The 11,246-nt window shown below is 37.7% G+C and overlaps 1 protein-coding gene across 1 annotated transcript in view; it reads right to left on the minus strand.

The window, feature by feature from the left end:
- Positions 1 to 11,246, minus strand: part of LOC113076213 (zinc finger protein 271-like) — a 197,861-nt gene that overhangs the window by 148,130 nt on the left and 38,485 nt on the right. Inside the window, exon 2 of the mRNA XM_026248873.1 lies at positions 8,063 to 8,074. Within this exon, the coding sequence (XP_026104658.1) occupies positions 8,063 to 8,074 (12 nt within the window). The remainder of the gene's footprint in view (positions 1 to 8,062; positions 8,075 to 11,246) is intronic.

Genomic DNA, 11,246 nt, shown 5'->3' on the forward strand with positions numbered 1-11,246 from the left:
AATAATTTTTACACTTATAAAAATGCTAATAACCTTTTATTGCATTATCCTATTGCAATAAAACTGGTCTCAAAATATTCCCTGGCTTATGCCGACAACAAGAATACCTAATATGCCAGAGTAAGCTGGAACTTCCTGTCCGCCATTTTGATTTATATTGAAAATATACTTTTTTTTTAACTCCTCATCAACAGTTGGTCTGATTTTCACCAAAGTTTAGTCAGATGATCTTCAGACAGTTTTGACAAAATTTATAGATTTTGTGTCGATAGACAAAACAGTTTTTCGCATACCACAGCCACGAATTTGAGGCATTATGCCAAAATGACACTTGAGGCTGTATCTCTGCAATGCTTTGGCATATTGATACCAAACTCTGTGTGTGTCATTGACAAGTCACACAGAGTACACAAAATTGATTTGATAACAGCGACAACTATTGGTCAAACTTGATAAGCCAAGTAATCATGCTTTTAGAGATTGTATTTATGGATTTTTAGCCATTTCAGTTACAATAATCCTGAGAAAAACAAGAAAATCCTGCACACTATCAACTTGCAAAACAATAAAAAATACTTTAATGGCAACGTTTCGATCGTTTGATCTTCATCAGGACTATATCAGTCTTTTTGTCTAAGCATCTATCTATGACCTACAGGTGTGTGATGCTGATTGATCAATTACAATAATCCTAAAATTGCAGTTATCGCTTATTAATGCATTTGGTATGATGCTCCATGCCATGCTTAGCTCCTCAATTTGCCGGTGGAGTGCTTGGCCGTGAAATTGCTGCTTGCAGCTATATTTGTTATTACTATTTGTACTTACAATGCACAAACCAGAAGCAATAATATATATGCAAGAGAGGGGTTGGCCTTTCTATAAAAATATACATTTTATTTCAATCTTCGTTTTCGTGTTTAAGAGGAAAAATCAGTGCTAAGACATTTCTTTGTTCCAGACCATTCTGAAAGAAGAATTTATGCAAATGCGTATAAAATGCTTGAAAATTGAAAAATTGAATAGAGATGTCTTGAGGGTATTTAATAGGTCAGGCCCCACAAAAGATTTTTCAAGTTACTAGTTGTTCATTTTGCTGTTGGACAGTGTTTTCTCTACTTCCTGTTGGCCTTCTGTAGCTAATCGTAGCTCTGTGTAGCTGTCTTTATTTTTTCTCTAGAATCTTTTAGATCACTATCACTCTGTTTTTTTTTTTAAGTGGTAAAATATAACTTAATTCACACCATATTTCTGATATTATCGATCAATCTTATCAGATTAACTCTGATCGTTCACTTTTATTTTATATCCGTGGGTGCAGTTAACCCGCAAAGTGTTAGCACTCGTTAGCTTGTCATTAAAGGGGGGGTGAAATGCTCTTTTTCACTCAATATCCTGTTAATCTTTAGTACCTATAGAGTAGTACTGCATCCTTCATAACTCCAAAAAGTCTTTGGTTTTATTATATTCACAAGAGAAAGATAGTCTGTACCGATTTTTCCCGGAAAAACATGACAGACTGGAGGCGTGACGTGTGGGCGGAGCTAAAGAATCACGAGCGCGAGTAAGCTTTTGCGTTGAGAGCTGTGACATTACCTTGAGGAAAAAACCATCATCCAAAACAAACCATGGCTAACAGTCAGATTCAGCCGTTTATTTATGATCCAGAATCAGATCCCGAGGCTGAAACTGAACGAGAGCAGCAGCAGCAACAACTTGCTCCGAGCGGGGCTCGAACCCGGGTCTCCGATGGGAGGCGGACGCACTAACAAGGAGGCAGAGATATTTTAAGCAGTTTTACTCACCTCCTGTGGTTCCAACACACAATCGTGACCCTTTTTCGTTGGGATTGCATCATCCTTAAGAAATAAACGATACGCAAATCCGTCGCCAAACTGGGCTTTGTTTGTAAAACAAGCATTTTCGAAATGCAGGGAACAAACACAAACACTTGCACAACTCCGTTGATGCTCTGTAAAAATAAACTCCACTCCATCCACTGGTCCCTTAATGCTGTTTATTCTTTGGTAATCTGTGCAGGGTTGTCTTGCCCTGGCAACCAAAAACACACTCCTTTTGTGACATTTCGCGACGCTCTCGCTCTGATCAGTGATTGTCTGTGCTCAGCCTCTCATTGCTCTGCTATACGGGAGCGCGCGCTCTTCCGGCAGACATGCCCTCAGGACCCACATAAGGAAATTCCGCTCCATCTAACGTCACACAGAGCCATACTCGAAAAAAAACTTTGCGAAACTTGTGACAAACCGGAAGGAGTATTTTTGGAACAGAAATACTCCTTCAAACGTACAACTTAATTTTTGAAACTTTGTCCATGTTTAGCATGGGAATCCAACTCTTTAACAGTGTAAAAAACTCAGTATGCATGAAATAGAATTTCACCCCCCCCCCCTTTAACGTTTTCTTTTCACCTCTCCTCTCTCTCGCTCCAGTTTTTCACAAATTCATCAAACAACCGCAGTAAAAATATTTCATCAAGCACGGTTAGTAATGGCTTCTCCTGCTATCGTTATTTGCAGCTCTTGCCACATGTACAGTTTATCTATCTCTGCAGCTGATGAGGGATTCAGATGTGATAAGGCAGCGTAGTCGTGGGTCAAAACACCGCTCTTCTGTTCCGATCAAAACATTTAACAGGTTCTCCCCACTCAGTGATGCACCCACTAAGAAACCTGATGATAGGCTAATGCTAAACGTACATACAGTAAGATTGTTATTCATGCCGGCGCTAATGATGTTTGACTTCGCCAGTCGGAGATCACTAGAAATAACTTTAAAGAGGTGTGTGAACTTGCAAGCACAATGTCAGACACTGTAATATGCTCTGGTCCCCTTCCTGCTTACCGTGGTGACGAGATGCATAGCAGATTGTCATCACTCAATGGCTGGATGTCTAAGTGGTGCCCACAGAATAACATAGGTTTCATAGGCAATTGGACGAGCTTTTGGGGCAGACCTGACCTGTTGAAAAGAGATGGTCTTCATCCCTCCTGGGGTGGCGCCACTCTTCTCTCTAGAAATATGGCAAATAGTCTTACTGTTTATACTTGACGAACTGGGGCCCATGTCAAGAAGCAGAGAGACTGGCTAAACCGACCGTCTGCTAGCTGCCTCACATCACAGAGGTCAGTTAATTCTCAGCACATATTTGTTTACAAAATCACTTTTGGTAAATAATTTGATCACTGATCATAATCTTGATGTGCTCTGTTTGACAGAAACCTGGCTAAAACCTGATGATTACATTTATTTTAAATGAGTCCACCCCCCAAGATTACTGATATAAACATGAGCTGCGTCTAAAAGGCAAAGGTGGAGGTGTTGCTTCAATTTATAACAATGTTTTCAGGATTTCTCAGAGGGCAGGCTTCAAGTATAACTCGTCTGAAGTCATGGTGCTTCATTTAACATTATCCAGAGAAACAAATGTTAATGATAAATCACCTGTTATGTTTATACTGGCTACTGTATACAGGCCACCAGGGCACCATACAGACTTTATTAAAGAGTTTGGTGATTTAACATCCGAGTTAGTTCTGGCTGCAGATAAAGTTTTAATAGTTGGTGATTTTAATATCCATGTTGATAATGAAAAAGATGCATTGGGATCAGCATTTATAGACATTCTGAACTCTATTGGTGTTAGACAACACGTTTCAGGACCTACTCTTTGCCAAAATTGTAAATTCTACTTCTTGTTACAAGTATGGAAGAACCATCACTTCTACCACAAAAGATTGCTTTTTAAGTTATCTTCCTGATGTATCCAAATTCCTTAGCATATCCAAAACCTCAGAACAACTTGATGATGTTACAGAAACTATGGACTCTCTCTTTTCTAGCACTTTAAATAAAGTTGCTCATTTACGCTTAAAGAAGGTTAAGGAAAACAGTTTGACACCATGGTATAATGAGCATACTCGCACCCAAAAGAGAGCAGCCCGAAAAATGGAGCGCAGCTGGAGGAAAACAAAACTAGAGGTATTTCATATTGCTTGGCGGGAAAGTAACATATCCTACAGAAAAGCATTAAAAACTGCTAGAACCGATTACTTTTCTTCTCTTTTAGAAGAAAACAAACATAACCCAAGGTATTTATTCAATACACTGGCTAAATTAACGAAAAATAAAGCCTCAAGTGTTGACATTTCCCAAACACCACAGCAGTAATGACTTTATGAACTACTTTGCTTCTAAAATCGATACTATTAGAGATAAAATTGCAACCATTCAGCCGTCAGTTACAGTATCACATCAGACAGTGCACTATAGACCCCCTGAGGAAGAGTTCCACTCATTCTCTATCATAGGAGAGAAAGAATTGTATAAACTTGTTAAATCATCTAAACCAACAACATGTATGTTAGACCCTATAACATCTAAGCTCCTAAAAGAGGTGCTTCCAGAAGTCATAGATCCTCTTCTGACCATTATTAATTCCTCATTGTCATTAGGATATGTCCCCAAAACCTTTAAACTGGCTGTTATTAAGCCTCTCATCAAAAAACCACAACTTGACCCCAAAGAACTAGTTAATTATAGACCAATCTCGAATTTCCCTTTTCTGTCCAAGATACTAGAAAAGGTGGTATCCTCACAATTATATTCCTCCTTAGAGAAAAATGGTATATGTGAGGATTTCCAGTCAGGATTTAGACCGTATCATAGTACTGAGACTGCTCTCCCTAGAGTTACAAATGATCTGCTCTTATCATCTGATCGTGGGTGTATCTCTCTATTAGTTTTATTGGATCTTAGTGCTGCATTTGACACAATTGACCACAACATTCTTTTGCATAGACTTGAACACTTTGTTGGCATCAGTGGAAGTGCATTAGCATGGTTTAAATCGTACTTATATGACTGCCATCAGTTCGTAGCAGTGAATGAAGATGTATCATATCGATCACAAGTGCAGTATGGAGTACCTCAAGGCTCAGTACTAGGGCCGCTACTCTTCACGCTTTATAAGTTACCCTTGGGAGATATCATCAGGAAACATGTTAGCGTTCACTGTTATGCTGATGATACTCAGCTTTATATTTCTTCACGGCCCGGTGAAACACACCAATTTGAAAAACTAATGGAATGCATAGTCGATATAAAAAACTGGATGACGAGTAATTTCTTACTGCTAAATTCTGAAAAAACAGGTGTTAATTATAGGACTATAATAAACTCTGCTTGTAATAACCTAGAACACTGTCTAAGACTTGATGGTTGCTCTGTCAATTCTTCGTCATCAGTTAGGAACCCAGGTGTGCTATTTGATCGCAATATTTCCTTAGAAAGCCACGTTTCTAGCATTTGTAAAATGGCATTTTTCCATCTCAAAAATATATCTAAATTACGGCCTATGCTCTCAATGTCAAAGGCAGAAATGTTAATCCATGCATTTATGACCTCAAGGTTAGATTATTGTAATGCTTTATTGGGTGGTTGTTCTGCACGCTTAGTAAACAAACTACAGCTAGTCCAAAATGCAGCAGCAAGTGTTCTTCCTAGAACCAAGAAGTATGACCATATTAGGCCGGTCCTGTCAACACTGCACTGGCTCCCTATCAAACTTCGTATAGATTTTAAAATATTGCTTATTACTTCTTAAGCCCTGAATGGTTTAGCACCTCAGTATTTGAATGAGCTCCTTTTACATTATGATCCTCTACGTCCGCTACGTTCCCAAAACTCAGGCAATTTGATAATACCTAGAATATCAAAATCAACTGCGGGTGGCAGATCCTTTTCCTACTTGGTGCCTTAACTCTGGATTAACCTACCTAACATTGTTCGGGAGGCAGACACACTCTTGCAGTTTAAATCTAGATTAAAGACCCATCTCTTTAACCTGGCTTACACATAACATACTAATATGCTTTTAATATCCAAATCCGTTAAAGGATTTTTAGGCTGCATTAATTAGGTAAACCGGAAACACTTCCCATAACACCCTATGTACTTGCTACATCATTAGAAGAATGGCATCTACGCTAATATTTGTCTGTTTCTCTCTTTTTCCGAGGTCACCGTAGCCACCAGATCCAGTCTGTATCCAGATCATAGGGTCACTGCAGTCGCCCGGATCCAGTACGTATCCAGACCAGATGGTGGATCAGCACCTAGAAAGGACCTCTACAGCCCTGAAAGACAGCGGAGACCAGGACCACTAAAGCCCCAGATACAGATCCCCTGTAAAGACCTTGTCTCAGAGTTGCACCAGGACAAGACCACAGGAATAAGATGATTCTTCTGCACAATTCTGACTTTGCTGCAGCCTGGAATTGAACTACTGGTTTCGTCTGGTCCGAGGAGAACAGGCCCCCGACTGAGCCTGGTTTCTCCCAAGGTTTTTTTTCTCCATTCTGTCACCGATGGAGTTTCGGTTCCTTGCCGCTGTCGCCTCTGGCTTGCTTAGTTGGGGTCACTTCATCTACACCAATATCATTGACTTGATTGCAAATAAATGCACAGACACTATTTAACTGAACAGAGATTTCCATCTACAATCCATAATGTGTCTCAATATATTCTGCGCTCAAGCACATGCATTAAGTTTGCCGCAAAGCACAGGCAGAAGTAGCCTAATAATTGTGAAAAAGAAGACCTTTTTAATTATTTATTAATAAACAAATGTTTTCTTGTCGGCTTCAAGATGAAATTCCCAGTGCTGTCTCTCTCCACATGGAAGCGTCTTTAGAGAGAAATGCAACCTTCACAGATTACATTATGCTTTCGTTTTGAATTGATTTAGTTCATAAGACATTTCAAGCTTTCTATAGATATATTTCTCATGTATGTGAGACACCCCAATTTTCATTGAATTATCAGGAAAAATTTCAAGTGATCGAGAGGGCTCCTCCCAGTCATGCATGTGCATTAATAATTTGAATATGAATAATTATTCACATTTTGCATATGCATTACAAAGTAAATAATATTTTATATCCAATTATCCAACATTAATACATAATAATAATAAGTAAACAAATAAGAATAATTGCTGTTCTTCGCACTCAGCATCGGGCACACAGCAAGGAATATGATACACACCTGCATTTAAAAGCAGCTGAATTTTTTTTTTACTTGAATTATGTGAAAGCAATTAAAGAAGGCTCCCTTTAAAATCACTGAAGTTGTCAATTTATGAAGCTTTTTTTTTAATTTTGTGCATTTTGCTAAATATAATAAGAAATCTTGAGTTTAAATGTTAGGATGTTTTATTAATCAGTCCATTCTTTAGAGTTTCAAGGATTTAGTTAAATCGTGCAGGTTTAATTTATTCGTTTCTTGTTTTAATTGATAAATGGAAAAAATAAATGGAAGTGACATTATATGAGGCTCAAACACCATTGTTTTCTCCTTGTGTAAATCTTGTGCATGCAAAAGACCACTGAAGAATAGTTGAATCAGAATCAGACACCGACTGTGACGTTACAGTCTGGATCACTAATAGTTACACCCCCAACATTTGCTTATGTCAGCCAAATCATCAGAAGTTCTGCAGATATATTGTGAAGAAATGGATAGCGTGGATAATCATGGAAATAAATGTTATATTCCAGGCTGTGGAGGGGATGTGATATGCATAGATGAGTTGGTGTCTATTCAGAAAGGAACAGAAAACAAATAATGCATTCAAATAAAATAACGAAAGCCACTAAAGGGACATGGTTAGCCGCTTGCTAGCAGTAGCCCGTTACATTACAGTACAGTAAGATTTTACTTGCCATATAAACGGTAAGGAGAGATGACTGAGGATGCTGACGAATGATTAATAAATCCTGAGCACCATCGATGCTGAAACAATGTATCATGCAGTCCTAACGGGGAGGTCCCAAAAGACCACTGTAACATTTACTGCTTTTGAGTTGATCTGAATCTCACAGTACATATGCATTGTAAGACTTATAAAACTTAGGAAGCTCATAAGAAACCCAATTCTATAATTTATATAATGAAACAAAATGATATACAAGAATACAACTGTGACATTGTTCTTTGAGGAGTAACTACATATTTGTGTTTATCATCTGCTGGTTTTGAAGATTACCTTTATTCACTGTAAAAACTTTAGATAATGTTTATTTTTCAAGTTGGGATGTAACGATTACCGGTTTGACGATAAATAATGATAATATTCCCCCCGGTTATGTTTAATCTTTTTGTCTTTAAAACCATATTAGATTACCGCGATATGAACAACTGGAGATATTTGAATACTGTCCAGTAGAGGTCTTCAAGGGGTCCAAAAATTTGTGCTCGAACCCGAAAGAGACACGTAATGTACTACACAGAACCGACCCGGACCCGTCTATTATTTCAAAAGCTGGACCCGGACCCGTGAAGATCTGAGAAATTCCTACCGGGACCCGGACCCGTATATTATTTGAAAGCTGGACACGAACCCGCCAGGAAGACACAGACCCGACTGGACCCGATTATCGCTATTGCTATTACAAGTCAATAAACTTGTTGCAAAAATACAGCTTTTTGTCTAACCTAATTTAAAGGGGGGGTGAAATGCTCGTTTTCACTCAATATCCTGTTAATCTTGAGTACCTATAGAGTAGTACTGCATCCTTCATAACTCCAAAAAGTCTTTAGTTTTATTATATTTATAAGAAAAAGATAGTCTGTACCGTTTTTTCCGGGAAAAACACGAGCGGCTGGAGGTGTGATGTGTGGGCGGAGCTAAAGAATCACGAGCACCAGTAAGCTTTTGCGTTGAGAGCGTTTGGAAGCTGTGACATTACCTTGAGGAAAAAAACCATCATCCAAAACAAACCATGGCTAACAGTCAGATTCAGCCGTTTATTTATGATCCAGAATCAGATCCCGAGGCTGAAATTTAACAAGAGCAGCAGCAGCAACGACGTCTATGACTAAGTTCCACTTTATGTGTGTTTTTTTTTTTAAGGTGTACATTCGTAAAGTGCAGTTTTATGCCAACATCGCATGTTGTTTACTTGATGTGCTTGATGTGCTCCATCCACTGGTCCCTTAATGCTGTTTTTTTTTGGGGGGGGGGGGGGTAATCTGTGCAGGGTTGTCTTGCCAAAACTTACCAAAAACACACTTCTTTTGTGACATTTCGCTCTCGCTCTGATCAGTGAAGTCTGTTGTGCTCTCAGTGCTCTGCTATACAGGAGCGCATGCTCTTCCGGCAGACGTGCCCTTAGGACCCATATAAGGAAATTCCGCTCCATCTAACGTCACACAGAGCCATACTCGAAAAAAACTTTCCGAAACTTGTGACAAACCAGAAGGAGTATTTTTGGAACAAAAACAACTTAATTTTTGAAACTTTGTCCATGTTTAGCATGGGAATCCAACTCTTTAACAGTGTAAAAAACTGAAATGTGAACCTTTTCAAAGCTTTATTTGAACATTTACATTAGATATCTCAATCTTGAAATCTTGAATGCTATTAAACTGTTGCCAGTCAAGTTGTCATTTAAAATCCGGAAATCATTGGTTATGTTATTGTTTTAGTGATTATGCAAACAAAAAGTCATTTTATTTGTTGTTTGTTGTTTTTTTTAAATATAAAACTTGGTTAAGTGATTTATGTGAATGTACTTTTTTAACCTTTCCAGCACATTATAACAATACCATGATAATACTGATGACCGTGGTCATTTTAGTCACTATAATCGTGATAAGAAATTTTCATACCATTACATCCCTAGTCCTCTGTAACCTAAAAGTGTCTGGATTCTGTGCATCATGAGTGAAGGCAGCAGGGTTTGTGGAAAAAAGTTAAAACGTCTTGCTACGTTTACGTCATGACGAGGAAAAAAACATATATAAGTCACACTGGACTATATGTCGCATTTATTTAGAACCAAGAGAAAACATTACTCTAGGTTCGGGCCATTCCCGAGCTCGGAGTCGTTCCCGGACAGCACGCCAAATATGCATTATAATACTTCAGCTAATTATATGTAAGTGTAAACTCGTGAATTAATTTGCTCTGTAACAGGCTAACTGGTTTTGAAAACTAGGTGTAGCAATTTTTTTTATTTTTTTTTATTTTTTTGTGGATGTTGGAGGCAAGTTTTACATTTAATATGGATTTCAACAAAGATGCTATACTTTAATTTGTTTATGATGTTGTAGGTGTCAAAATGGAAACAGCCGCGTTGTGAAGTAGAAGGATTCATCCACAACGTTTCTCCAGTTTTGAAGTCACGTTCAAGTGACGTGAATTACTTCACGGCATTAGTCCAGGAGGCGACTCGTAACAGCAGAGTTGTAGTGTTTGATGTTCAGCGACACAATCAATTTCAGTTTGTGGAAAAAGACAAGTAAGTCTTTTATAATTTAAAAGTTTGTCTAATTATTTTTTTTTTATTATAATTACAGATGGATGGTAATGACCCTGTATTGTGCATTTGAGCTTATTTTTTGGTAATTTGATAGATTTATTTATTAATAGAATATTTATTGTGATGAAAGCGTTCATATTTTATCATTTATTTTTTACATGTCAGAACATTTGTGCAATGTGGTGTGTGTGTATATGTGTATATATGTAGTGTTTATTGCTGCTTTTTTGCAGAAGTCCAGTGAAATTGAGTGGTGTGGTTTTGAGCAAGTCCTCCCAAGGAAAAGATAAGGTTGATATTAAGTTTAATACAAGGTCCAAATTGTCTGTTGTTCAGAAGCTTTCCTTTGCTTTTGATCAATTGACTGCTGATGATCAGAAGAGGACACTGGAAGAAATTTTTCAAGATGTCAAGGAGTACCAGAGAGTAAGTTTTTTTTTTTTTTTTTTTAAATCTAAAGTATGTTTTGACTTAAAGATGTTAAATTCATGTGTACAACACAATAAAATGTTAAAGTTCTAGTTATCTGCTTATGGTTAGAGTTAATTGTATCTTGTATGTAAAGTTGGTTTTGGGATTCATTTGGGTTTTATAGTGTTTGCAGCAATAGTGCTGAGTAATAAGATAAGTACTGCAATAAAAAAAAAGTGTATGATGAATAGTCTACAATAGTCAATGTTGGTCTTGGACCTATGTTTTGCAGATTTTAGCTCAAATGTGAAGTCCGTACACTTCATTAAGACCATGATGGTCTTCAGAATTAGTGTGGGTGTAGGTTAGTTTTTATAGTATTTTTGGTGCTAAAGTCACTAGGAAATTGTTACTTTTTTAGCAACATTGTCTGTTTCTCAAATAAAAACTTGTATGTGGTTTGTAATGTGTGAAAAGGGTATAAATAGGTGT

This window comes from Carassius auratus, unplaced genomic scaffold (assembly GCF_003368295.1).
Source record: "Carassius auratus strain Wakin unplaced genomic scaffold, ASM336829v1 scaf_tig00019316, whole genome shotgun sequence".
Taxonomy (NCBI): domain Eukaryota; kingdom Metazoa; phylum Chordata; class Actinopteri; order Cypriniformes; family Cyprinidae; genus Carassius; species Carassius auratus.